This window comes from Martes martes, assembly GCF_963455335.1.
Source record: "Martes martes genome assembly, chromosome: 1".
In the NCBI taxonomy this organism is placed as follows: Eukaryota; Metazoa; Chordata; class Mammalia; order Carnivora; family Mustelidae; genus Martes; species Martes martes.
Window position 1 is genome coordinate 163,060,704 of NC_137888.1, and position 27,725 is coordinate 163,088,428.

At 40.7% G+C, this 27,725-nt stretch overlaps 1 protein-coding gene across 1 annotated transcript; it reads left to right on the forward strand.

Moving 5' to 3' along the window:
* CCDC174 (coiled-coil domain containing 174) lies at window positions 1–26,158 on the forward strand. The gene is made up of 11 exons (XM_080804979.1): window positions 1–175; window positions 2,771–2,875; window positions 3,519–3,619; window positions 8,826–8,884; window positions 11,274–11,451; window positions 14,842–14,937; window positions 16,141–16,283; window positions 16,863–16,957; window positions 20,605–20,737; window positions 22,417–22,563; window positions 24,029–26,158. Exons 1-11 carry the CDS (start codon window positions 134–136, stop codon window positions 24,325–24,327), a joined length of 1,398 nt encoding a protein of 465 aa, XP_080661105.1. The 5' UTR covers window positions 1–133; the 3' UTR covers window positions 24,328–26,158.
* The last annotated feature ends 1,567 nt before the right edge of the window (window positions 26,159–27,725 follow it).

Below are 27,725 nucleotides of genomic sequence, written 5' to 3' on the forward strand. Positions count from 1 at the left end.
AAGATGGCGCCAGCGTCGCATACTTATCGTCGCTATTATTACAGACTCTTCCGGTTGTGCGGAACGCAGGCATTTGAGGCCTGCGGGAGACAGTGCGGGGTCCAGCTTTTTGCTGAGACACGCTGGCGGCAGAATGGACCGGAGGAAAAAGCCTTTGGATGTTACGGCCTCCTCGGTGAGTGCGGGTACAGATGATGCTACGGGGCTCCGAGTTCTCATCTCCAGTAGACAAGAATCTCGACTTTGTTTCTTCACTCGGGAGACCCAGACCTGGCCTTCCCTCAAACAGGAACCCGGACCTGGCTTTTCTCGGTTGGGGACTCGGGCCAACTTTCTTACTTATAGGACCCGGTACTTGGCTTCTCCCCTCGGATGCAGGACCAGGATTCCCTCTTTAGATACATACCTGAACCTGGTGTCTTCTCCAGTTTAAGCGTGTCCCTGCCTTCCCCCCGCGGCAACCCGGCCAGGCCTCCTTGCCAGTCCTGTCTCCCTCTGTGCTTGCTGTACAGACACAAACCGCCTTCCTCGTTTCCTTTCCACTCCACGGACTAGAAGGGGCCTCCCAGAACATGAGAGAGGGTGACTTATTCCCGGGGATCCGAAAGCGCCCAGCGTCCCGAACAGGAACTAAACAGTGTGAATGCACCCTTAGGTTGTAGTGCCTGCGGGTTGTAAGGTCTAGCAGGATGTTAGCAGTTTTGTTAAGCTACTTCTAGGGAGAAAACCTGCTCGAGTACGTTTCTGTGCCCTATCTCATGGAATCTTCCCAGCTGCATTAGGGAGTAGGTGCTATTAATATCCGTGTTTTATACCTGATAAATTTGAGGCCCAGTAAAGGAGGTGGCTTTTCACAGCTTACATACAGAATTCTTAGCGATAGAACTGGTGCACTCAGGCTGTTCCTCACCAAAGCTATTGCCTTTTCTGTTACATCAGAGCAAATTGCCTAATATTTAATTTAATCTTCAGTTTACTGCAAAGTATTAGGATGCAAAAGGAGTGCAAAGGAAAACTACGTGTCCTAATATTTAGGTCTCTTTTTCTTGTCTCATATTGAAAATTAGTACTGGTTATTATGGTTCAGCATAAGGAACCAAAAAGCTATAAATATTAAGGTTATTCTATCAGACAGGTTAAAATAAGCAATAACCATAGTAGAAATGCCATCTGGAAATGGACAGTTTTCAGAGCATCTTCCTTTTAAAACTCAAAAGTGGTCATAGAAGAGGAAAATGTGTGGCTATAAAATTGTTGCAGTTAAGAAGGCTCAGAAGAAGGAACCAAAGTTTTTGTGTTTAGAAACTTAGGGTATTAGGTCTTAGGATGAAACTAACCTTAGTATTATTAAATCCCTGCCAAGGCTGCTTTTAAATTGGTGTCTTCCAAAATAGAAATCATTGAACTCAGTCATTTTGATTTCCCTTAAAAGTCAGTCTGTGATGCTGGGTTCTATAAGTATCTGATTTATAGGGAGCTGTATTCGGACCTTTAAAAAAGGAACTGGCATTTTGTATTTCTTTGCAGAGTAGACAGTGGTGATTGGTATACGTGAGAGGTAGGCATGGATATTCACCCAAGAGCCGTGTTCCTTTTGCCCTGTTCTTTCCTGTTTTTGAACCCAGTGATTCAACCAAACTTACAGTTTCTAGAACATACATAAACTTGGAGCTCTTCTCATTCACTCAGTCCACTTTATTTCTAACTGTTGAAATCTTGCCTATTTTTTTTTTAAGTTTATTTATTTAAGTAATCTCTACACCCAACATGGGCCTGGAACTCATGACCCTGAGATCTAGGAGTTGTGCACTCTTCTGACTGAGCCAGTCACACGCCCCTCGCCTATCATTTAAGGCTTGGCTCAAGGCTGTCTCTGATCACTGTGGACAGAAGGAAATGCCCCTGTAGCTGAACTTCTGTGCTTTTTCTTCCACCACCACCACCACCACCCCTTTTTAAAGATTTTCTTTTTAAGTAATCTCTACACACAATGTGAGGCTGGAACTCACAACCCAAGATCAAGAGTCTCATGCTTCACCCACTGAGCCAGTCAGGTGTCCCTGTTTTCTTCCACTCTTAAAGTCATGCATTACATTTTGCTGGTATTATAAGTTACCTTTTTTTTTTTTTAAATTAGGTTGTAAATCTTTGAGGCACAAGTGTTTGTATCCTGCTCTTTAGTGCTCAGATAGTTGATGAACAAAGGTATTTTTCTGCAGAAATAATAAATTGTGATGATTAAATGAGGTTACAATATAAAAAAGCCAAGTACAATGTCAGGCATAGAGAAGGTATTTAAAGTTGTTAGTTCATTTTTTAAAAAATGTTTGTCAGAGAGAAAGCACAAGCAGGGGGAACAGCAGGCTTCCCGCTGAGCAAGGAACCTGATGTGGGTGGGACTTGATCCCAGGACCCTGGGATTATGATCTGAGCCAAAGGCAGCTGTTTAACCGACTGAGCCACGCAGGTGCCCCTTAAGGTTATTAGTTCAATCTGAATCTAACAAGTGCAGACTTCATTTACTTTGCTTAATCACCTTCCCCTTAGTCCAGTATTGAAGGTTAGGGTAGAAATACATTACCAAGAGAACTGGAATGCTGTAGGACTTGGTTTTATTTTGTACTGGATTATGCATTCACAGACATTTAATTTTGTATCCATTTTTGTGCACTTACAGGAACTTTAAATTTTTCTTTGAGAATTACAATAATTTGGAAATCTAGTCACTCATTAGAATTAACTAAATGTTTGCTCATTGGTTTTATTTTAGTTGGTAGACCTTAAAGCTGAACTCTTCCGAAAACAAGAAGAATTCAAACAAGAAAAACTTCTAAAAGATTCCGGAGTTTTGGGAAAACCAAAAACAACTAATAAGGTAAAAATAAGATCTAGTTATCTCCATTAATTCCAAACACGGGGAAATTATACCATACCTAGGTTTTTTGAAAATGCCCTTCTCTGCTACATATAAAAATTAAGAGAAAATCCCTGGTAGCTGAACATCTGCATAAAATGTTTTATATTAAAATAGAAATTAGAGCATTTAAAAAGCACATTATAATACTGTAATTACATAGCACTTCTTTTGCAAGAGTGTGTGTTTTAATTAGTGGTTTGTGTACATTCTCATGAAAGATCAGCTGTATAGGTATTATTAATACAAACAGATAAACAATTAGATGATACAGTAATATAGCAGAAAATATCAGGGTCTTTAAGAGTTATGAGTGGGTTATGGTATTTATCACTTCTATCAATCTATTGAATTAAGTTGTAATCATTCAGGAGATAAAAGATAAGTAACTAGTCGTGTAAAGGAATTCTTTATATAATTTAGGGCTTTTTTTTTCAGCACTAGCTTTTCCTTGTATAGTCTATATGCATGACAAAAGTTGGCTGTCAGATCTAGTTTTCTTCATTGATTTGTAAGGTTAATCCATTTTTCTTCTGATGTGTAAGTAGAGATTTTTTTGCAATCACTTGGTTCTGTTTTGTCTTTTTAAATAAATATGCTGCAGAAACCGAGTATCTGGAGCAAACAGAATGCAGGAGTTTCAAATCGAGCTGAGAAGGATACAGAACAGAAGATCGAGGAACAGAAGACTTTAGACAAAGCAAGGTAAAGTTAAGCTCTGCTAACTGTAGTTGCCTCTGAGGCTACCCAAGCAGAGAAGTGAGAGTTCCACTTTTACACCTCTGTCATTTTTTCAGCCATATGCTCTATAAATATAAAATAGACTCTGAAAATAATATAATTTGCAGATGTATTTGTAGTCTTATAAGAAGAGAAGACATAACCTCAGTCTGAAAGATGAAACAAGAGTCTCACTTTGAGCCTTTGTCAGGCACTAAGATGGTCATCAAGTGTTCAGGAAGTGTCCATATGGTGGTGTGGCTCTGGGCTACTAGGTAATGTTACAGTAGCATTTAGAAACTAAATTATCCCCCTTTTTATTTTGAAAAACTTGAAAACAACAAAATAGTTGAAAGAAGAGCATGGTGAATCTTCTAATATTCTTTACCTAAGTTCACCAATTAATGTTTTTCCACGTTTGCTTTTGCTTCTCTCTCTCTCCCCTCTCTTGGTGTATGCGTACATAGAGAAACTTTGCGAAACATCATGGTACTTTGCCTCAAAATATTTCAGTATATATCTCCCAAGAACAAGGACGTTGTGCTGCATCACTACAATAATGCTATCATACCCATGAAATTTAATACTAATAAAATAATGTTATCTATTTTATGGTCTATAGGCAGAGTTCACCAGTTATCCTGGTACAATTAAGTTCTTTATAGTTTTGTTTTGTTTTTTTAATTTAATCCAGAATTCAAAGATTGCACATTGCATTTAGTTTTCATATTTTTCTTTCTTTTTCTGTTTTAAGGGGGAGAAATTTTGTTTATAGCATGACTTTCTCTTTTTTTTAAGTTAATTTATTTTTTTCTTTAGTAATATCTTGACCCGACGTGGGGCTCAAACTCACAACCCTGAGATCAAGAATTGTACACTCCTCCAACTAAGCCAGCCAAGCACCCCGGATGGTGTATTTCTTTAGTCTCCTTTAATCTAGACTAATTCCCAGGCCTTTTTGTTGTCTGTTATCCCATTGCTGTTCTTGAAAAGTCCAGGCCTCTTGCGGCCTTGCCGCAATCATATACCTCTTGCGGTATATGATTACAGTCACATTAACTGTTTTTGGTTAAGAATAAAATGTATATGATGTGTTCTTTCTATTGGATCACAGTAGGAGGTTCACCGTGTCAGTTTGAGTTGTTATTGGTGATGAAGTTTGATCACTTGGTTAAGATAGGCCTGCTAGATTTTTCCACTGTAAAGGTGCTCTTCCCCATTTGTAATTAGTAATCTAAGGAGGGAAACTGAGATTATGAATATCTTGTTCACCAACATATTTCCACATAGTTATTACACTGGTGATTTCTAAGTGATGATTTTTCTAATTCTTTCATTCCATCTTTATCTTTATTTTCATTCCACTTATTAACTGGCATTCCTCTGTAAAGAAGAACTCTCCCTTATTTGCAGTGTCACCCTAGATTCAGAGAGAATCCCAAGTTTTTTTTTTTTTTTAATGAAATGATCATCTTTGTTCTTCTTTTTTAAATTTAATTTTATTTAATTATTTGACAGAAAGATCACAAGTAGAGCGGCAGGCAGAAAGAGAGGGGGAAGCAGGCTCCCTGCTGAGCAGAGAGCCTGATATGGGGCTCGGTCCCAGGACCCTGAGATGACCTGAGGCTTAACCCACTGAGCCACCCAGGCACCCTGAGAATCCCAAGTTTTAATGTCTGTCATGACTCTCGTGCTTTTGATTTATTGCATAATAAAAATTGCAGTTGCAAACAGTGGTTGCTAAGGTTGCTCAGCTCTTCTGGGTCTGAAAAAAAGAGACAGAATATTAGCACATTTGGGACAGTGTTTTTCTTTGCATTGACCTATTCCCAGCAGACTTGGGGTATATTAATTTTTTTTTAAATAAGGGATTTTATTTTTTTTTAAGATTTTATTTATTTATTTGACAGAGAGAGATCACAAGTAGGCAGAGAGGAAGGCAGGGAGAGAGGAAGGGAAGCAGGCTTCCCGCCGAGCAGAGAGCTGGACGTGGGTCTCGATCCCAGGACCCTGGAATCATGACCTGAGCCAAAGGCAGAGGCTTTAACCCACTGAGCCACCCAGGCGCCCCTGGGGCATATTAATTTTTGAGACATCTTTCTCACCTCCTGGACATATTCTCAGAAATCTAACTTGTTGAAAGGTCAAGTTTCATTTATACATTTGTAAATGTTTTCCCAGATACTTTATTATGATTTTTTTCTGTCCAGTGACCTGTTAATGTAATACTTTGGCTTCTCTGCACTTGTGAGGAGTCAAGTCTTTCCTTGGTCGGCAGGACTTCTGCGTCTCCCGGAGCTCAGAACAGACAGGGGCAGTTCCATGAGGGTATAAGGCTTTAGATAAGTTACTTCTCCATTGATACTTCTCTTATCTATGAAGTGAGGTGGTTTCTACTCAACTCAGGGAGCTCTTGAGGGGATTAAAGGAGATACTTAGTTTCTGGCACATAGTGGTTCCAGATAAGTATTCCATACTCTTGCCCTCTGAATTCCATCTTTCTTACTGAAGAAATTTTTCTTTGAAGTCTCTAATGACTTCCTCATCTACTAAATCCAGTGGCCATTTCTCTGGACATCTTCCTTGATCTCCATTACTTGTAGACTCTCCTGCCATCTTCTGTTACACTGTATCCAGACTCCATATCCTTTCTCACGTGTTGATGTACCTGCCTTTCTCTGTCCTTATTTTGTGCCCTTCTCTCCTTTGCTCAGCATCCTCCACAGCTCTGGTCTCTGCTTGAACATATCGAGCTCATTCCCACCTCCTCTTTACTCTGCCTCACTTGCTTTCTTCCCAAGATCCTCTCATGGTGGACTTCTTGCTCTCTAGGCCTTAGCTCAAATGTCACCTTCAGAGAGGTTTCCCCCGGCTACCTTTCCTAGTGTCCACCAGTTACTCTGTCTTGATGCCTGCTCTTTGTGTTTTGTTTTTTAATTAAAGTGTTATTTTCTTGGAAACAGTAAGATTCTACACAGGTTATTCCAGTAAGCCCCCCCGATATAGGACAAGTTAACCTTTTGAAGTTGAAGGGCCTCCAGTGGTGACAGCTGCTTTTATTTCCTCCCCTTCTCGCGCTTGTCCAAAATCCTCATTCTCATTGATTTATTATTGTCCTTCTTGCCTTCTATAACAAGAACTCTTGTGAGCGTGGGGAAGGAAGGAGGCATGGAAGCAGTACTTGTTGAATGAATGTGCAAAATGGGAGAGGACTCTTTCTGACCCAGATGGCAGAGAAGCAGATGACATAACCGACGGCACGCTCTCGTGTGTGGTCTAGGTACTCTCTGTGATAATCCTAAGAGGCAGTGGTGTTTTTTTTCATCTATTCCAGATTTAGGAATTGGGGCTACAAGAAAGGTGAAGTAATTTGTTTCAGAGCACATAGCCATGTGACCAAGGGACTTTATTGTCTCAGAACGCCATTAGAAATGAAATTTTCCGGGGCGCCTGGGTGGCTCAGTGGTTTAAGCCTCTGCCTTCAGCTCAGGTCATGATCTCAGGGTCCTGGGATTGAGCCCCACATTGGGCTCTCTGCTCAGCAGGGAACCTGCTTCCCCCTCTCTCTGCCTGCCTCTATGCCTACTTGTGATTTCTCTCCCTGTCAAATAAATAAAATCTTTAAGAAAAAAGAAAAAGAAAAGTTTTCCATTGTGATTAAGTGTGATTCCTCACAAGCAAAAGCTCAGGTGACCTTTTTGGGACTTCTCTTCACCATCATTAAGTATTTCTAGAATAAAGAATTGCCAGCTGTCTTGGTCTGTGCCCACTAAAAAATAAATGTCACCAGAATTAACATGAGCAGAGAGGCGGCTTTGTTGAAGTACCAGGGCTGATGTTTGTTTTTTATTAGCTATGTGTCATGAATAAATTATTCATGCTCTGTATAAAACATATCATATATATGTGTGTGTATGTGTGTATATATATATATATTTAACATTCTTTAATTTAAATTCAATTAATTTACTTATAATGTATTATTGGTTCCAGGGGCACAGGTCTGTGATTCACCAGTCTTGTATAATACCCAGTGCTCATTACATTACATGCCCTCCATCACCCAGTTACCCCATCCATCCATCCCCCTCCCCTCCAGTAACCCTCAGTTTATTTCTTATGATTGAGTCTCTCATGGTTTGTCTCCCTCTCTGGTTTTGTCTTGTTTTTTTTTAAGATTTTATTTATTTATTTGACAGAGATCGCAATTAGGCAGAGAGGCAGGCAGAGAGAGAGAGGGGGAAGCAGGCCTCCTGCCGAGGAGGGAGCCCAATGCAGGGCTCGATCCCAGGACCCCGAGATCACGACCTGAGCCGAAGGCAGAGGCCCAACCCACTGAGCCACCCAGGCGCCCCTCTTGTTTTATTTTTTCCTCTCTTTCCTATTATTGTGTTTTATTTCTTAAATTCCACCCATGAGTGAGATCATATGGTAATTGTCTCTCTCTGATTGACTTATTTTGCTTAGCATAATAACCCTCTAGTTCCATCCATGTCATTGCAAACAGCAAGATTTCATTTCTTTTGATGGCTGCATAGTATTCCATTGTGTACATATACCACATCTTCTTTATCCATTCATCTGATCGACATCTGGGCTCTTTCCATAGTTTGGCTATTGTGGACATTGCTACTATAAACATTGGGGTGCAGGTGCCCCTTCAGATCACTCATTTGTCAGGTATTGTATTTTTAAGAGACATATAAGAAGTTGGTCTTTAGCCTCCTTAGAGAAGCCTAATAAGCCATAGACAATCAGGGACCCTTGTCTGAAAACAGTAATGCAAAGAGTTTACATTGAATTTGGTGATCTGTTTAGAAGGTTGTATATAGAAAATGTTTTTGTTTAGTTATCTCCTTTTTTTTGGTATTTAATTCAGGTTGCACTTGGCATTTGCATCTGGAATCTTACTTCATTATTTATTTTCAGGTTCTGATTGAGAACTGGTGCCAGGTATTGTTTTAGGCCCTGGGATACGGTCATGAATAAGAGAAACATGGGCCTGACATTTAGTCGGCAAATCAGGCGTCACTGGGTCTGAGGATCCCCTTAAGGCGGAGTGGTCAGCTCAAGTTACAGCTGCTGCACCATCAGACTGGGCTTCTCTGGTGCAGGGCATCACAGTCAGGCAGCCTTAGCAGGAATGGCAGGTGTTGGACCATTTCTAATACTTGTCTTTTTTTTCTCCTAGGGAGAAATTGGAAGAAAAAGCCAAATTATATGAAAAAATGACTAAAGGAGACTTTATAGGTAAATAGAATAATTTATTTATACTTCTCTATTTTCTGTAACTCATACAGCCCTGTAATATTTTGTTATTTGTTAGAATAACCATAAGAACGGGGAGGAAATTTAAGGAATAATACAGATTGCTTTCTGTGCTGGCGAGCAGAAAATCCGCAATAATTGTTGATTGCCCAGCGTGTACCAGGCTATGTTAGGTGCTCTGAGGAAACAAACAAGATTCTCTGCCTCTGCCCTCAAGGGGGTCATCATCAATGGAGGCCAGTGGTGCAGAAGAAAGGTAGGAAACGAGGTCCAAAGAGACTACCATTATCAACTATTATAGCTATGTTAAAAAAGATTAGGAGGAGTTATGGGTATACAGGATGTTGAAGTTATGTTTCCTTTTCTCTGTTTTTTGTTTTTTCTGTGATGTGCCTGTAATTGCTTCTAAAATAATAAAAAGATCCCCCTTTTCTCATACTGTCCAGAAAAGTAAAACACAGTCTACAGTTAGATAGGAGTAAAGAGATTTTATTTTTTATTTTTTTAAGTGTTTTGTTTTTTTTTTGACAGAGAGAGAGAGAGAGGGAGTGGGAAGAGCAGAGGGAGAAGCAGACTCCCTGCCGAGCAGGAAGACCAATGCGGGGCTTGATCCCAGGACCTTGGGATCATGACCCGAGCTGAAAGCAGATGCGTAACCGGCTGAGCCACTCAGGCGCCCCAGTAGAAGAGATTTTACAAGGCAGTGTGTATTTTATTGCCAAAAGGCATTTGGGGAAGTCTTTAGGGAGAAGGTAGGCTCTGATAGGGTCTTAAAGGCTTTGAATAGCTGGAGAAAGGATTCTGTAGGGGGAGAGTGGTGAGAGCAGATCTGCAGAGGGAGGAGAGGGCCAGTGTTGGCAGGACGGACTAGTGTGACTGGGCCCAATGGGCTGGAAACGGGGGCAGTGGGGCAGCAGGAGAGAGGCAGGGCTGGAACCCTGGTCATTGGCTACCCACACAGCCAAACTCCCTCTTCCCGGATGGCAGAGACATGTACCCTGCATGGCACTTGAGCCCCGTATGGGAGAGTCAGGCACTCTTAAAGCTAGGGTACAGGAGAGAGGCCCTGTCTTCTTCCTTAAGCAGCAGCAGGGTGTCCGTTAACCAGGAGGCCTCACTATTATGTGGTCTTATAACTCTGCTCTGGGAAAGTACATCTCTTTGTCATGTGAGTTGTTTTGTGGCTTTAAGAAAAATTAAAGTCTTTTACTTTTGATTCAGACTTGACTTGTATTATTACTCTAGAGACCAGGTCCAAAGGCCTGTGGATGTGGGGGTGTGGTCCAAAACAGCAGGCTTACCTTCTGATGGGCATAGCATCCCTGTGTGTTTGGGCAAGTTGAGTTTTGAGCCTCAGTTATTCTCCCCTGTATGCTGGGGCTTAACACCAGATACTAGGATAGTATCTGCCCCATACAGCACAATACTGTCCTCAGAAAAACTGAAGCAACTCTATAAAATCCAGCATAGTGAAACTTCACATCAACCTTATTGTGAGTACATCAACTGTCCTGAGCTAAATTAAAGTCATGGAGTGTTATTTAACTTCCACTGTATTAGCTCAGGCAGGTCACAAGCCGCACGTCTCTGTGTGCCCTGCAGATCCTGGCACCATGCCTTGCCTGAAGGTGCTGTTCGTTGGGTTGAAAAGAATTCAGATGACTTCGTTTGCCCTATACAGTGACGTTTAAAACACCATAACACTGCAGTGTAATTAGGGTTAAGTAAGGTAGCCCCTCGATTGGGGAGGAATACGTAGCAACAAAGGTCTGTTGCTCTGGTCTGGTAACGTGATCACTGTAGTTCTGCATCGACATGTCACCGGGTGGACGGGTCTCTTGAGATCAAATGGTTTGATCTTAAAATTGCATTCTGAGACCGTATTGCTCACTCATCCTGTTGATGGGTCAACAGAAGACTTTAAGCACTTGTAAGATTTTTTGTGTGGTCTGTGTTTCTGATGGCCTGTTTGCCGCTTCCCTGTCAGGTCCATGATGGCTCCATGTCTTTGAAATGTTCAGGGGGAAGAAGGGGTAGTGAATGCATCAACTAGTGAACTGTCCAGGGCTAGCTGCCCAGTGGTGATTGTGACCACTTCATAGCAGTTCCGTCTGCTTTGAAAAGAATGTCAAAAATCTGAAAATTGGGGCGCCTGGGTGGCTCAAGTCATTAAGTGACTGCCTTCAGCTCAGGTCATGATCCCAAGGTCCTGGGATCGAGCCCTGCATTGGGTTTCCTGCTGGGTAAGGGGCCTGCTTCTCCCTCTCTCAATCCCCTGGCTTGTGTTCTCTCTCTCACTGTGACTCTCTCTGTCAAATAAATAAATAAAATCTTCAAAAAAAAAATCTGAAAATTGATTTTTCTGTCTTAGATGAAGAAGTGGAAGATTTGTACCTTGTGGATTTCACACAGAAGATCATAGATAAACACAAAGAAATGGAGGTGTTTGGTGCCAATAGAGATTCTAGAAAGGCAGCAGAAAGAGACGATGATGAAGAAAATCTTTCTGAAAAAGATATACCTCCTCCCCAGGACCCCAGTGAAGAATGGTTGGTAATAATGACACAGTTTGGTCATGTTAACATTCTCAGACTTGTGTTTACCTTTTTTTCTTTTTTTTAATTAAAAAAAAATTTTTTTTATTAACATTATTAGCCCCAGGGGTACAGGTCTGTGACTCGCCAGGTTTACACACTTCACAGCACTCACCATAGCACATACCTTCCATAGTGTCCATAGCCCAACCACGCTTTTTTTTTTTTTTTAAAGTAATCTCTACACCCAGCATGAGGCTCAAACTCACAACCCCAAGATTAAGAGTCCCTTGCTCTATCGACTGAGCCAGCTAGGCGCCCCGACTTGTATTTATTTTCCAAAAGTATATTTGTTTGGATGTTATCAAACAATTTTTCCTTATTGTTCCCCAGTTTTCTTTCTCTTAAGATTGGATTTACAGATGTAGAAATAGTAACTCTGAAGAAGAAGTAATCACAAGACAGCCAAGTACAAAAGGCATTAATACACCTGTTTCATTGGCATAGAAGAGTTGTTTAGACAGAAGCATGTTCTTTTGTTACCCAGGTTGCCCATGTCATTATTCAGACATGATGAGTCACTAGCTGGTGGTGATCTTCTAGCTGGTGGTGATGTTCATTTCCATAGAAAAGAGGCAGACAAAGCTGGTCCAGTAAACCTTACTGTGGCTGGAACATTATCCGGCAGCGTGGTATAGGCACTGGGGACCTTGGACCTGTGTAATACTAGCTCCATCTTCCCGTGGTAACATGACGTTGATCAAGTTCCATCCTTGCTGAGGCTCGGTTTCCTCACCTGTAAAACGGGTGATTGTTTTGCCTTCAACTCCCTTCAGGAAGTCAAGTGTATTCTAAGCTACTCAAGAAACTACTGTCTGTGGGGAATAAGTGGGCATTTGGTAAATTTTTATTGAAATTATCCTGAATTTTATCTACATGTAGGTGAATGATGGGGAAGCCAAACTTGTCTTTTCTTTATGAGACCGATACATCAGTAAGAGACCAGAATGAAAATTCCCTTCTGATGATTTTCTCTTCTTAACACTGTAAGACTGGGACTAATCCTGCCTGCCCACCCTCCTGCCTGTGCAGAGCCTACCCATCTTCCCTTCCAGGCTCAGATAGCCTCATTATTGGGGTCTTTGTTAGGAACTGCGTTAGGATGGTTTGCAGCATTTGACCTTTTGTCAGCCATTGGCCCTGCTGGCAGGGGTGGGTGAGTGCCAGCTGCTGAGGATCACAGGGACCCCACATCTTTGTAATATTCAGGGTGTCCCCAGTGGTCCAGAAATAGCATTCACATTGGGATAGAACAGGTATTTGCTTAGCTGCTTTCTAAAAATATATCTTGGGGCGAGGTTTTCTGGCTGCATACTTGCTACAAGCAACCCAAAGAGAAGCACATACAATGCAGTCTCTCCCACTGATGCTTTTCCTCATTGTTTTCGTGTGAGTGAATTCTCCCTCACCTGGAGCCCGGTAGCGCTTAGATGCGCTTCCAACTCCTTTGGGTCTTACCTCTTCTTTAATACTGGCACACAACTGGCCTCGTTACCAGAAAAAGATTTGAGACAAACTTTGGGTCCTTTTCATATTCTCCGTGCTGTTGTTAGGAAGTGTTTCATGGGCATGTGCTGTAACTTCCCCCCCTTGGAGCTCATTGAAGATGACATGACTCTGAGTCCTTTATTATTCTTGTACCTCAAGTAATTGTTTCCCTGGGGCTTGCTCCGTGATTGCTGATTACACAGAGCGCTTGCTGACTACTGTCTTGCCACTTCTGTTTTGATGGGATCTGTACATTTTAGAGACCTTCTCCAGAAACAGAATAGCCTATGATTGCTTTTCATAGCAGAAATCTCATCTCCTCTGAAAGGTTTAATGTTTTTTTTTTCCCCCTTACTAATGCCGTGTGATTACAAGCAATTTGTCAGTGATTTGAAGAGTTTGGAGGGCAATTGAAGGTGTCACATGCCACCATATGGTGAAGGAAGACGCACTGCAAGCAGTTCTAACGCTTTTTTTTGTTTTTAAATTAAGCTCCAGAATTGTAACTACTTGTAAAATCCTTTTGGTAGTTAAGTTCCAGGTGGTGGAAAATCTTTCCACAAAAATACTGTAAATAATTACTCAGACCATCTGGCTAGATGATTTTCTTTTTCTATTCATTAGAAAAAGTTGGGGGGGTAGAGAGGAAGAACGAAACTGCTTTCTGGAGTTGGAGGTTTTATTTCTTGTGGTAAGCAGCGTTAGGACAATAGTAATAGATTCTCCAACATTCTGTTTTCAAATCATGGGCTAACAATTGGAATCAGCATGTGTAAGAGGAAAGAAATGGCCAACAAAAGCAAAGCCACATATGTGAGACTCTGACCTTGAGCTGCACTATCAGTACTGACCCTTTTCTGTGTATTTAGAACCCTGCTAAACCCTGGGAAATTCCTTTCCCATAATTAAGTAATAAAGAAAAAAAATCTGTTGCATCATGGTGCAATTAAAATGTTTTCCATGAAAATCTGTCCATATTTCCTGTTGTGGGAAGTTGGTCTTTCATTTTGCCTTGCCGTCTGCCTGGTTCCCTTGGCTGTCTAGTTTGGGCAAAGATGAGGAAAGAGGAACTGAGAGTAAAAGATAATAGACTGGCCCACCGCCACGATGCTTATGCAGTACAAAATGCGTGTTGCTTTGCTTCCCTCTAATTAATGGGTCCTCAAAATATCATGACTTGAGAAATTTCTTTTTTTTTTTTTAAAGATTTTATTTATTCATTTTTCAGAGAGAGTGAGCACAGGCAGACAGAGAGGCAGGCAGAGGTAGAGGGAGAAGCAGGCTCCCCGCTGAGCAAGGAGCCCAATGCGGGACTCGATCCCAAGACCCTGGGATCATGACCTGAGCCGAAGGCAGCAGCTTAAACAACTGAGCCACCCAGGCGTCCCGACTTGAGAAATTTCTAATTGAAAAGAAATGTACCAATTAGAAGAAATAAAAGGATAAAAAGTGAAATTTGGGAAGACTGAGAAAAAGAACACGTGGAAAATGGTACAGAGCTCAGTTTTTCTGATGCTAATAAAATATGTGAAATTGTCTAAATCAGATTGAAGTCAGTTCTGAGATGCTGCAGCAGGGGTCTGTATGGGGTATTAATTTTTGAAATCAGACGTACATGATCAATCATTTTCTGCAGTTTCTAAACCTAGGGTTTAATAAAGGGCATAATGAGTTTATTGTGTGTCAAATTTAAACTTTAAAAAGCATTTTCTTATCAGTGGTAATGGTCTCTCTGGTGGAGAGTTTTTCTTGGTAGTGAGGCTTACATTAATTTTTTTACTGTGCACCAACTCCCTGACTTAAGGAACCATATGTCATGTACAAAGCCGCCTTCACATGTTTTCACTTTTATTTCAGGGTGGATTATGTGGATTCTTTAGGGCGATCTCGGCGCTGTATGAAAAAGGATTTGCCAGATTTGCTGGAAATGGATAAAAATCTTCAAGGGAGGCTGTAAGTGTGTGATACGTGAGGCTTTGCCTGGGCCTGAAATGCAGACACAAGGATTGTTTTTGAGTGAGGCTGCTTTTATAGTTCATTATCTTTGATGGTCCAATGAGGAGGTTCTCTTCTTAACATATAAAAATATCTACTGAGGTGCTTTTTTTTTTTTTTTTTAAGATTTTATTTATTTATTTAACAGAGAGAGATGACAAGTAGGCAGAGAGGCAGGCAGAGAGAGAGGGGGAAGCAGGCTCCCCGCCGAGCAGAGAGCCCGATGCGGGGCTCGATCCCAGGACCCTGGGATCATGACCTGAGCTGAAGGCAGAGGCTTTAACCCACTGAGCCACCCAGGCGCCCCTGAGGTGCTCTTTTATGGCTAGGTACGTACACAGTCTACACTTGGGACAACCTGAGTAGTCAGTCATCCATACTGTGTAGCTACTAAAATGGATGAGTTGGAGTTCTATCTGTTTACTTGGAAGGGTGTCCGATATCAGAGTAAAAAAATAGAGAACGAGCCCAATCCAACAAACCTGACTCTGTGGAGAAAGGTGTTTAGGAATATATACTAGGTTATCCCATAGCAAGTGGGAGCAGAGAGGTTGTTAGCTTATTAACTTTTTCTTTGTACATTTTTGCATTTTGAAGGGCCTTATAGCTAGATTTTTTTCTACAGGGGCTAAGACACATCGAAGAGATAACTTGCTCCTATGCTCCAGGGAATAAAATTCCCCTCACCAAGGGCAGTTTTTATGAGGGAAATGGTGGGAGAAGGTGCACCGTGTCCAAATCCTTCAGGTTCAGATAGGCCTGGGCTCAGTGCAAGGAAGGAAATGCAGAAGCCCTGAGCTGTCTGACAGAGGCCGGGAGGTGTGCCTGTACTGTAACATTATGCAGCCTCCTCAGTACTGGGTAGGTGACTATGCATAGGAGGCTCAGGTTCCTCCTTCCCTGAGCCAGGGTGGGAAGGAAATGGATTTGTCTCAAGTGCCGAGAAAAGATTCTGGTGCGCTGTTGTAACAAGTTGGCTGCTTGATTAAAGAAAGGTGAAAACCTTCTTTGCAATTTCCCAGTGATATTGGGTCAGAAACTTCTGTAAGGAACTGTGTTCTTCATCAACTAGAGTTGCTTGTCCATGATCCGTCCTACTGAACTGAAGCATTGTTGTCTCACGTCTCTGAGCTAAAGAGTTTTGTTCTTTTCCATTACTAGTTTCGTTAGTCCTGCTAATGAGAAAACCTTATTATCCGAAGATATGAGAAAAGAACTTCAGCGTCAGCAATGGGAGGAAGAAGAAAGAGAGGCCTTGAAAAGGCCAATGGGGCCCATACATTATGAAGACATTCGTGAAAATGGTATGATCATCTTGCAGCTTTTTAGATTTTTTTTTTTTAAATCGTGAACTAATGGCAAGCATAAAGGGAAGTATTCATAAAGCAGCAGCTCTTATGTAGAAAGATTAGATTCCAGTTTTGAAATTGAAAATATCCCCTTTGTTCACTTCATAGCTTAAAGAATACTCATATTGGAAATTTCTTTCTAAGAGAGGGTCTATTAATCACAAGGAGGAGATTTTTTTGGCTTAGCTGCTTTTTTTTTTTCTAACTTGTGCTAGATATCACTGAGTTTCTTTTTTTTTTTTTTTTTTTAAAGATTTTATTTATTTATTTATTTGACAGAGAGAGATCGCAAGTAGGCAGAGCAGCAGGTAAAGAGAGATGGGGAAGCAGGCTCCTTGTTGAGCAGAGATCCTGATATGGGACTCAATCCCAGGACCCTGAGATCATGACTTGAGCTGAAGGCAGAGGCTTAACCCAGTGAGCCATCCAGTCGCCCCATCACTGTGTTTCTTTTTGCTTTGGTAGGAAAGTTAGCCTGAGTCTAATTCATTAATCAGGGAACTCTAATCTTTTGAATAATTTGACTTATTTCAGAGGCCCGGCAACTTGGTGTTGGATATTTTGCTTTTGCTCGAGATAAAGAGTTGAGAAACAAGCAGATGAAAACTTTAGAGATGCTGCGTGAACAGGTAAAAATTAAATTCAGAATTGATGTTGAGAAGTATTTGAGCAGTTGGTTTCTTGTTGGACCACATAACAAAAACAATCTATTTATTTATTTAACTAAATCAGTTTTTAAAGATCTTATTTATTTGAGAGAGAGAATGAGAACGAGTGGGGGGAGGGGCAGCAGAGAAGGGAAAGCAGACTCTCTGCTGAGCAAGGAGCCTGATGTGGGGCTCAATCCCAGGACCCAGAGATTATGATCTGAGCCAAAGGCAGGTGCTTAACTGACTGAGCCACCCAGGCATCCCACAATCTATTTTTTAAATTGGTACTCAGAATGGCCTTTTTTTTTCTTCTTTTTTAAGAAATGTTATATTTAGGGACGCCTGGGTGGCTCAGTCAGTTAAGTGTCTGCCTTCGGCTCGGGTCATGATCCCAGAGTCCTGGGATCAAGTCCCGCTTCGGGTTCCCTGCTCAGCAGGGAGTCTGCTGCTTTCTCTGCTTGCCAGTTCTCCTGCTTGTGTTCGGTATCTCTCTCTCTGACAAATAAATCTTAAAAAATAAAAAATGCTATATTCATTTCATAGTTAATATTCAGAGCAGTGATGGACAGAAGTGCGTCAAATAAACTTTGAATGATCGATATTTCTGATATTTAATAAATACTATTATAGCCATAGAGCAGATATTTTATTACTACTTTTTTTTTTTAAGACTTTATTTATTTATTTGACAGAGATCACAAGTAGGCAGAGAGACAGACAGAGAGAGAGCGGGAGGCAGGCTTCCCGCTGAGCAGAGAGCCCGATGCGGGGCTCGATCCTAGGACCCTGAGATCATGACCCAAGCTGAAGGCAGAGGCTTTAACCCACTGAGTCACCCAGGTGCCCCTACTTTTTAATTGAAATAAAATTGACACAAAACATTTTATTAGTTTCAGATGTACGATATAATTATTCAGTATTTGTGTCTATTGGGAAATGATTACTGCTTTGTCAAGTTAACATCCGTCACCGTGTAGTACAAAATTTTTTTTGTCGCAATGAGAACTTTTAAGGTCCACTCTCTTAGCAATTCTCAAATATGCATTACAGTATTATTAACTGTGGTTGCCATGTTCTATAGTATATCCACTTGTTTATTTTATAAGTGGAAGTTTAAATACCTTTTGATTCCCTTCACTCATTTTGCCCACTCCCCCCCCCCCACTTCTGTCCACTGCCAATCTGTTCTCTATAAGATTATGTTTTGAGATTTTTGGGGCTGTGGAGGTTAGATTCCACATATAAGTGAGATCATATAGTATTTATCTTTTCCTGTCTGACTTACTTCACTTAGCATAATGCTCTCAAGGTCCATCCATGTTGTTCAAATGGCAAACTTCCCTTCTTTCTTATAGCTGAATGATATTCTGTTCCACATATATATATATAAACACACATACACACGTGCGTACACATGCCTTTATTCATCATTGATGGACACTTAGGTTTTTACCATATCTTGGCTATAATTCTACAATGAACATGGGGGTACAGATAGCTTTCAAATTAGTGTTTTCATTTTCTTCAAATAAATATGCAGAAGTGGAATTGCTGGATCATATGGTAGTTCCATTCTGATTTTTTGAGGAACCTCCATACTGTTTTCTGTTGTGACTGTACCAGTTTGCATTCCCACCAACAGTGCATGAGGGTTCCCTTTTTTTCTACCTCTTTGTCAATACTTGTTATTTTCTGTCTGTTTGATAATAGTCATTCTAACAGGTATGAGGTTGATATCTCACTGTGGTTTTGATTTGCATTTTCTTGATGATTAATGATGTTCTTATATGTTTATATGTCTGTTGGCCGTCCATGTGTATTCTTTGGAAAAATGTCTATTTAGGTCATCTGGGTTTTTGTTTTGTTTTTGCCGTCTGCCTGTTTTTTAATTGGATTGGTTTTTGTGAGTTTTTCTCACTTTTTTTGGGGTGGGAGTACTGTGTTGTATGAGTTCTTGGTATATTTTGGGTATTAATCCCTTATCAGATAATATGATTTGCAGATGTTTGCTCCCGTTCAACAAGTTGTCTTTTCATTTTGTTGATGGTTTCCTTTTGCTATGCAGAAGCTTTTTAGTTAGATGTTATCCCACATGTTAATTTTTGCTTTTGTTGCCTTTGCTTTTGGTGTCACATCCAAGAAATCATGGCCAAGACTGATATTAAGGAGCTTACTGTTTATGTTTTCTTCAAGAAGTTTGATAGTTTCAGATCTTATGTTCAAGTCTTTAGTCCATTTTGAGTTAATTTTTGTGTATGATGTAAGATAGTGGTCCAGTTTCATTCTTTTGCATGTGGCTGTCCTGTTTTCCCAACCATTTATTGAAGAGATTGTCCTTTTCCCATTATATATTTTTTGGCTCTTTTATCATAATAAACTGACCATATATGCTTGGGTTTATTTCTGGGCTCCCTTTTGTGTTCCCCTGATCTCTGTGTCTGTTTTTATGCCAGTATCATACTGTTTTGATTACTGTAGCTTTATAATATAGTTCAAAATCAGGCAGCTTGATCCTTCCATTTTTGTTCTTCTTTCTCAAGAATGCTTTGGCTCTTCAAGGGCTTCCATGGTTCCATATAAATATTAGGGTTGTTCTATTATTGTGAAAAATATTCGTTGCAATTCTGATAGAGATTGCATCGAATCTTTTGATTGCTTTGGGTAATATGGACATTTTATCAATATTAATTCTTCCAATCTATGAGCATGCTGTATTTTTCCAATTCTATGTGTCTTCAGTTTCTTTTGTCATTGCATTATAGTTTCCCTTGGTTAAATTTATTCCTAGGCATTTTATTCTTTCTGATGTAATGGGAATGTTTTCTCAATTTCTCTTTCTGATAGTTTGTTATTAGCCTCTAGAAGCACAACAGATTCGTGTTGATTTTTATGTTAATTTTGTACCCTGTAACTTTAAAAAAAAAAATTTATTTATTTGAGAAAAAGAGGACAAGCAGGCTGAGGGACAGAGGGAGAGGGAGAAGCAGACTCCCCACTGAGCGGGGAGCCCGACGTGAGACTCTATATCCAAGGACCATGATCTGAGCTGAAGGCAGATCCCTAACCACCTGAGCCACCCAGGTGCCCCTGTACTCTGCATCTTTACTGAAACCATTTATTCTAATAGCTTTTGAGTGGCATCTTTAGGGTTTTCTATATATAATATCATGTCTTCTGCAAATAATGAGAGTTTTATCACTATTATTTATCAGTATGCTATTATAGTTTCATGAAGGTAATTGCTGTTCTATTTTGGTGTTTCAGACTTTAAAATTATAGCTGCTCAGGAGTAACTTATGTAACTTTGATGTTTTAAATTTGGTTTTAAATATGGTACTTTTGGAGTGGCCTGGGTTAGAAAATAGAGAGTTATTTAAGGGATTTATTTAAAGGATTAAGGAGTAGAACAGAATTGGTTCATTTCCTTGAATGTGAAGATTCCAGGATGCTCTGTGAACACTCGCTAAACTTAGAAAACACGCCAGAGGGCTTGTATAAGAGGACCTCTGTGTTTTGAAGATCTCAAGGCTAGCTTCCTAGAGGTGGAATTAATTTCATCCCTTTAAACAGAAATATTGTGAATTTGGCTTACAGTAAATAATGTTCTAATTTTCTTTTGTATTCAGACAACAGATCAGAGAACAAAACGAGAGAACATAAAGGAAAAGCGAAAGGCAATGTTAGAAGCGAGGCTTGCTAAACTCCGACAAAAAAAGATGAAAAAGTCAAAAGAAGATGGAGCAGAGGAAGAAAATAGAGGTATGTCATGGCTCATGTATCTGACCTTCAAAAGGAAAAATTTTAGTTCCATTGATGTCTCAACAAATAGGACTGGCACTATGGAAATGAGCCATTTCATTTTATTCTGTAAGCAAGCAGAATACTTCTGAGGTACTGCCAGGAGCAGGTTTTTATAACCAGAGTGGTGCAGGATGACACTCCAAAGAAACTTTTTCTATAGACAAAAATATTAACAAAGAGGACATTGTGTTACTTCATAGGATGGCATGGTTTAGTAACAGACTTAACTTAGAGAAGAGATGTTTTAAGATGAAGTTTAGTTGTGCACAGGTTTCTTTTGCTATGGCTGTATGTTTTTTGTTTATTACACGTTAATTTGTTTTAAAGAAGTATATTCACAAAATCAGATAAAAGAATTTACAAGTATTGAGTCTGGGCAGTTCATGAAAGGTCACAGTGGAAACACTGTTACATGCTGTGTTCCTGCTGGCTTGCTGTCTACGGTAGGAGTTACCCTGGTCTGGGGGCTAAGCTGTCTGGACTAGCTCACACAAGATGGAAGTCTGTTTTCTGTTTTAATGCTTTAGAGGTGGTGGGTTTCCAAGCAGGTAGTGGCCTTGCTCCAGACGGTCACCCAGTCCCAGCTTCCTCCTGTCTTCCTCCATCTGCCGTTCCTAGAGTGTTGCTCGACCTGTAGGACAGAAACTTGCTCTCTGGCACCTGTTCACGGTCCAGCCCCAGGAATGGGGAAAAAGGGGATAGGAATCTGCTGTTTCTTTAGGAATGTGAATCAAAGGCACATGCCACCCACACATTTACATCCCACTGGCCTGAATACAGCTGCAAGGGGCTGGGGAATGGCCTGTTAATGAGGCAGCTGCACCCCCGGGCTGAAACGGGAGGCGTTGTGTTCCCAAAAGAAGAAGGGGTTGTGTGGGTGTTGGCATATGCCAGCCACTCCAGCCCTCACAGAAACCTGTGCCAAGCCACTGGCTATCTTCGGATTCTGAACACAGCTTCAGTTTAGCTCTGAAAGGAGACCAGAAACACTGAGGAATCGGGCAGTCACCTGTGACATTTTATATGATGCTAGGTCCCTGAAACGTGTTAAGCTCTGCATACTGTTTCTCTATTTTTGCTCTACTCCTAAACATCTGTCATTTCCACAACACGTGAAGTGCCGCCACAATGGTTTTTTAAAAACCCATTTTCTTTAAAAATCTGACCAAAGTGACTAGCCTGCAGCCTGTTGCCATGCTTCAGCTCTTCACCACCCTAAATCCCCTTGCTTTGTCTGAGATTCTTCAGTTGAGTTATTGGGGATTTCTGGTCCTTCAGTTGGTCTGGGGAGTCAAACAGACTTTGAAATCCATCCAACCTGGGTTTGGATCCTGGCTCTTGGTACTTTCTCCTTGTGTGGCATTTCTGAGCTTAATTTTCCTCATTTATAAACTAGTACTACTGAAGTACTACTTTTACATTATAAAATAGTAATACTGACTTTGTTAGGGTTATTACAAGAATTACACGAACTGTTGTATACAAGGTACTGAGTTCACTGCCTGGGCCATGATAGGTGCTCATTAAATACTGGTTATTACTTTTACTCTCAAGATTAGCATGTTTTATTTAATGTTTATTTTTAAAATAGCTTTAAGCTTTATTATAATAATGTGTTATTCCCTTGCAAAAAACAGATGTTATTGGACCTTTGCCACCAGAACCAGAGGCTGTGCCAACTCCACGTGCTGCTGCCCAGAGTAGCAAAGTAGAAGTCATTGTTCAGGAGAGGAAGGATACCAGGCCCGGAGTGCCCCATGTCCGAGAGTGGGACAGAGGAAAAGGTAAGGGGTGTGGGTTTCAACGTGTAAATCCTTCCAGTAATGGGCCTTGCACAGAAGATTTTTCTGGTTCATTTCAGTATGATTCTCATGAGTCTCAGTGGTCCCTTGAGGCTTAAGGAATTCCCCAGACATTTCAGCTGAGTTCTTCTTAGGACCCAGACACTAGCTTACTTGTAAACAGGGCCACTAGAAAGTGTGATCATAAAAGACCAGGGTTTATAATACGTCATTTCAAAGGGACAATTTTTTAGAAGCACTGGGTGAAGTTTTTTAAAATTTGTGCTACCCTCATGTGCCTTTACAGTTTTGGAATGCCCTTTCTCAGGAGCCACTTTTGAAAATCTTATAAGGTTTGATATTTTAATGTCCTCTGTGTTTTTAGCAGTCTCCTTTTTTTTTTTTAATTTTTAATTTTTTAAATTTCTTTTCAGTGTACCAGAATTCATTGTTTATGCACCACACCCAGTGCTCCATGCAATATTCGCCCTCCATAATACCCACCACCATGCTGACCCAGCTTCCCACCCCCTGCCCCTTCAAAACCCTCAGATTGTTTTTTAGCAGTCTCCTTTATGTTCAGTTGAAAATAGTCTGTTTGCCACAGTATTAACTTGGATTTGCATATGGTTGTGTTGGGTCATGCAAAATTTTCTGTAAATACACCATGGTGCCCACAGCAGCTTCTTGTTGGAGGCTATGATTTATGTCTCTCCAAATGAGATCATTAGAATAGGTCATTAGTAGGGGCACCTGGGGGCTCAGTGGGTTAAGCCTTTGCCTTCGGCTCAGGTTATGATCTCTGGGTCCTGGGATCGAGACTTCTGCTCAGTAGGGAGCCTGCTTCCCCCTCTCTCTGCCTGCCTATCTGCTGACTTGTGAGCTCTCTCTGTTAAAAAAATAAATAAAATCTTAAAAAAAAAAAAAAGAATAGTACATTAGCTCATGCTATATGAGCTGGTGAGATCCACGACTGAAGTAAAAGATAGGCAAATAGGTGAGTGCCTTAGGTTAGTGCTACTGTTAGAAGCAGAGCTGAAATACCAAATGAGATTTGGACAAGTGTCTTTTTGTGTCTTCTAAAACTCAGTAAATGCCAAAGTTTGTGTTTCATTGTGAAGTACCTACATACATCGTGTCAAGCAATGATTTGAGGGTTTGATTTTTCTAGATCACTCTCTGAAATACAATTTTAGTGCCTTTTTGGCAATACTTCCAAAACCTACCAGCTTTCTCCACAGAGCCGTCCTTGAATCTTTCCCCATCTGGTAGTAGGCATTCCCTTTTCTTAGCCTGCTTCCTTTTATTTTTGTAGGTACTACATAGACCTGGTATTACGTTATTGCTATCCTTATTCTCCAGAGAATGGGAGTTGACTTTTAATATATAATAATTGAAAAGTAGTAATGGTAAAAGTTCAGCTGATTCTGTAATCAGTTCTAATAATACTCTCTTTTATTTTTACTAGAATTTTCCTTCGGGTACTGGTCGAAGAGGCAAGCAGATCTCCGGGCCGAGAGAGATCCTGAGTTTGCTCCACCATCAGATTACTTTGTGGGTCAAAAGAGAACTAGTACCTTCGGTAGCCAGACATGGAACAGACCCGCACCTGCACAGAGTGACCCAGGACAGTGCTCTGGCCAGAGCCATGACTCTAGCTCTTCACATACATCATCCACTCCTGCCTCCAGCAGCCCACCACAAGCCCCCACAGTCACTTTTGAAACTCTGGATGATATGATATCATATTATAAACAAGTGACATGAACTTGAAAACCATTCTCCCTTGGGTCTATACTACGATGGTGCCTTTTTCTCCCAAATTGGGGAAAATATAACTTTAAAGATTGAATTGTATCTTTCTCCTCCTGTCCTTTCCCTAGAGGATACAGATTTCAGGTTGGATTTGTCAGCAAAGAAGAAACTGAATGGTACTGTGGGAATTCTGTGGCCACTTGGCTGTTCATTTCTTTCTGATTGATATGGAGACCTGTCCTTCTGGATTTATGTATAAGCTGTCATAACATGACCCCAAGGAGCTTGTAATCCTGTTTCCTACCCACTTCCTTGGCTTATTTGATTTAAGGGTTCCATTCCTTTCCTTTTGCAAATACTAGCGTGCAGCTCTCTTTTTTCCAAGGATTCAGCTTCCGTATCACTTGATGGAGCATCTGTCAGGAGGCATGTTTACCTGTCAAAGTGGCAAATGAGGGAACACTGTGCAGAGCAAAGTAATCTAGTCTCCAAGAAGACCATGAAGCTGGTGGACTATTAAGCAATAACATTTGAAATGATAAGGAAGACCAGGGAGTAGATCCTCATAATCCAAAAGGGTAGGAGGTGAAGTCACTTATATTGTCACCACACATGCCTGGTGGTTATTCATTAAGTATGTGTGGAGTACCTGGGGCCCATGTGGAGGCTGTCGGACTGAGTCAGAGAGTGAGATGTTCTTCAGCTTAAGGGTTACTTTTTCAGCTGGGCCTGTCTCTCTGCTGTGCCCACTGTAGACCCTCATCACTTTCAGGAGCCACATCACCTCAGAAGTCTTACTGAAATAGATCTGGGCTGGAGTGTGAGGTAGGGTGGTCCCTTCATCTTTACTAACAGTGATTTAGTGAGCAGAGCTCTGGAAGCCTTTCCTGTGCCTGAATACATCCCGTCCTCCGCCTGCTGCACCTCAGTGTCTTCATGGCTGCAGACAAGCAGTGGGAGTTGGCCACCAGATGTTCCAAGTGCCAGAAGAGCCTGTACTCCTGTGGGCTCCGATCCACATAGTCTCAGTGATATTGATGGGAGTGCTCATTATGGATTGCAAACTGGAGCCCAGAAAAGGTCAACAACTTGTCCAAGGTCATGTAGCATCCAAACAGCAGCTCTGGGACTTAAATGTAGCTTGTTTAGGCTCACGTTTGCTCCAAATTCAGTTTCTTCACTGCCCTGTGCTCTCAGTGTTGTCACTCCAGTATCAAGTAGTACTAGATGAAAATCCCAAATTCTTGCAAACTTAACCTCTGAACTCCATGTCAAGGGCAAAGTTGCCTGTCCTAAGGGTCATTTTGTCAGTCTGATCAGGCAAATCTCTTAAAAATACACATTAAAATCAACTGACCCAGCCATCTTTTTGCAGAAATTGGTAAGGTGATCCTAAATTTGTATGGAATTGAAGAGACCCAGAATATCCAAAACAATCTCAAAAAGAACAAAGTTGGAGGACTCTCACTTTCTATTTCAAACTTACTACAAAGCTACAGGAATCAAAGCAGTGTTGTACTGACATAGGATAAGTACCTAGATCCATGGACTAGTGCTGAGAGTCTGAAAAGAAAGCTCTATTTCTGTCGTCAATTCATATTTGACAGTGGTGCCAAGGCCATCCAATGGGGAAAGAATAGTTTCTTCAAAAGGTGATTTTGGGACAGCTGACTATCCACATGCAAAAGAATGAATATGGACCCATAACTCAGGCCATAAACAAAACCAACCCAATGTCAAAATGGATCAAAGGCCTAAACATAGAAACTAAAACTACATTACCAACTGAAACAGCTTTTGGGCACAAGGAGAGGAGACAGAAAAAGAAAAATTGGAATAGTAGAAAGAAAAAAACAGAATTATTAGTTATACTGGGAACATTGAAAAATGGAAGGAAGGAAGAAAACAGACAAATGATAAAGACGGGAAAGGTATGGTTATAAGGTAGAGCAGAAGGACTTGGGCTGTATGCGGAGAGGGGATGGGAAGGCTGGTCAGGCAACAGTAATCCCTATGGGAGCCAGTGGTCATGAGAGGGAACCCGAAATAACCTTTTATTGCTCAGGATGGCCCAACCTTGGGTGGATGGTGAAGCAGTCTGCACGTTGGCTCATGGTCACTGTCAACTAGTAACTGTAAGTCAGATTTTCCTTAGGATTTCAAAACTATTTTAACATTTCTCATCCTGTCTTAGCATACAGGTTGTTTAGTGTTTCAGGAGCCCAGTTGTTGGTTACATCCTCTTGCCTTTCAGACCCAGAGTTCAGGTATTGACACAATTTCAGTTTTACTATTTCTCACGGGCCTGTTTTATAGTGTGTGTCCAGCAGATGGCGCCAGGTTTCTCAAGACTTCAGATTCACTCTGCAACAGCACCACCCAGTAGAAATACGATGTAAGCTGTTTTCAGTTTTCTGGGAACCACATTAAAAAAGTGAAATTAATTTCATGATATACTGTATTTAATCCAGTATTTAATCCAGTATATCCAAACTAATTTAACATTTAATATTTTAAAATATCCAGATATTTTATATTTCTTTTCACACTGAGTTTTAAAAAATCTGTATATCCACCAGCGGTACATCTCAATTCAGATGCTAAATTTTCATCAGGAATACTTGGTCTATATTTATATTTCTTAGAAAATACAGTGAAAAAGTAGATTCACACACCCAAGTTCCATACACACAAACATTTCTAAGTTTGCCAGTAACTGTATCAAATACCAGTTCTTTTTTTTTAATTTTTAATTTTTTATTTTTATTAACATATAACATATTATTAGCCCCAGGGTACAGGCAAATATCAGTTCTTAATACAGTTTTACTTCCTTAGTCATACTAACCACATTTCAGATACTCAACATGACGCTAGTGCTACCGTCCTGCATAGCACAACTCTGCATGATCTGTTTTTTATATGCCTTATGGTCTGACTACACGTAATCCTCCCATTAGTAACTAAAGGACTGATAAACATTTTTTCCAGGCATGCATTAAGCACTGAAGCTATTCTTACCGCAGTGTTTAACTCGGAGGCAAGGAGTCATGAACTCTTCTGTCAGAAAACACGACCACACCTTACTCATATCTTTGTAGAGCTCAGCGAAATGTTTTGGACCAGAAATTGCTTTGAATTATTTGTTTTCACTGTAATCTTTCCTCTAGGCCTTTGTGTGTTTTGATACAGTCCCTTTGAATTGGCTAAATAAATCATTTTGCTCGCTTGCAAAATTCCCGAAGGAGAAACTTTAAATCCATATACATGAGATTCCTGCTATGTTTAGCCATACATTTGCCAAAGACTTGTGGGATCATTTATTTCCTCTTAAAGCCACAGTGCAGCCTGCAGGATGGTTTTCAGCTAACCTTGTTGTGACATCGAGAGGAGGCAGTAGAATTTAGAAT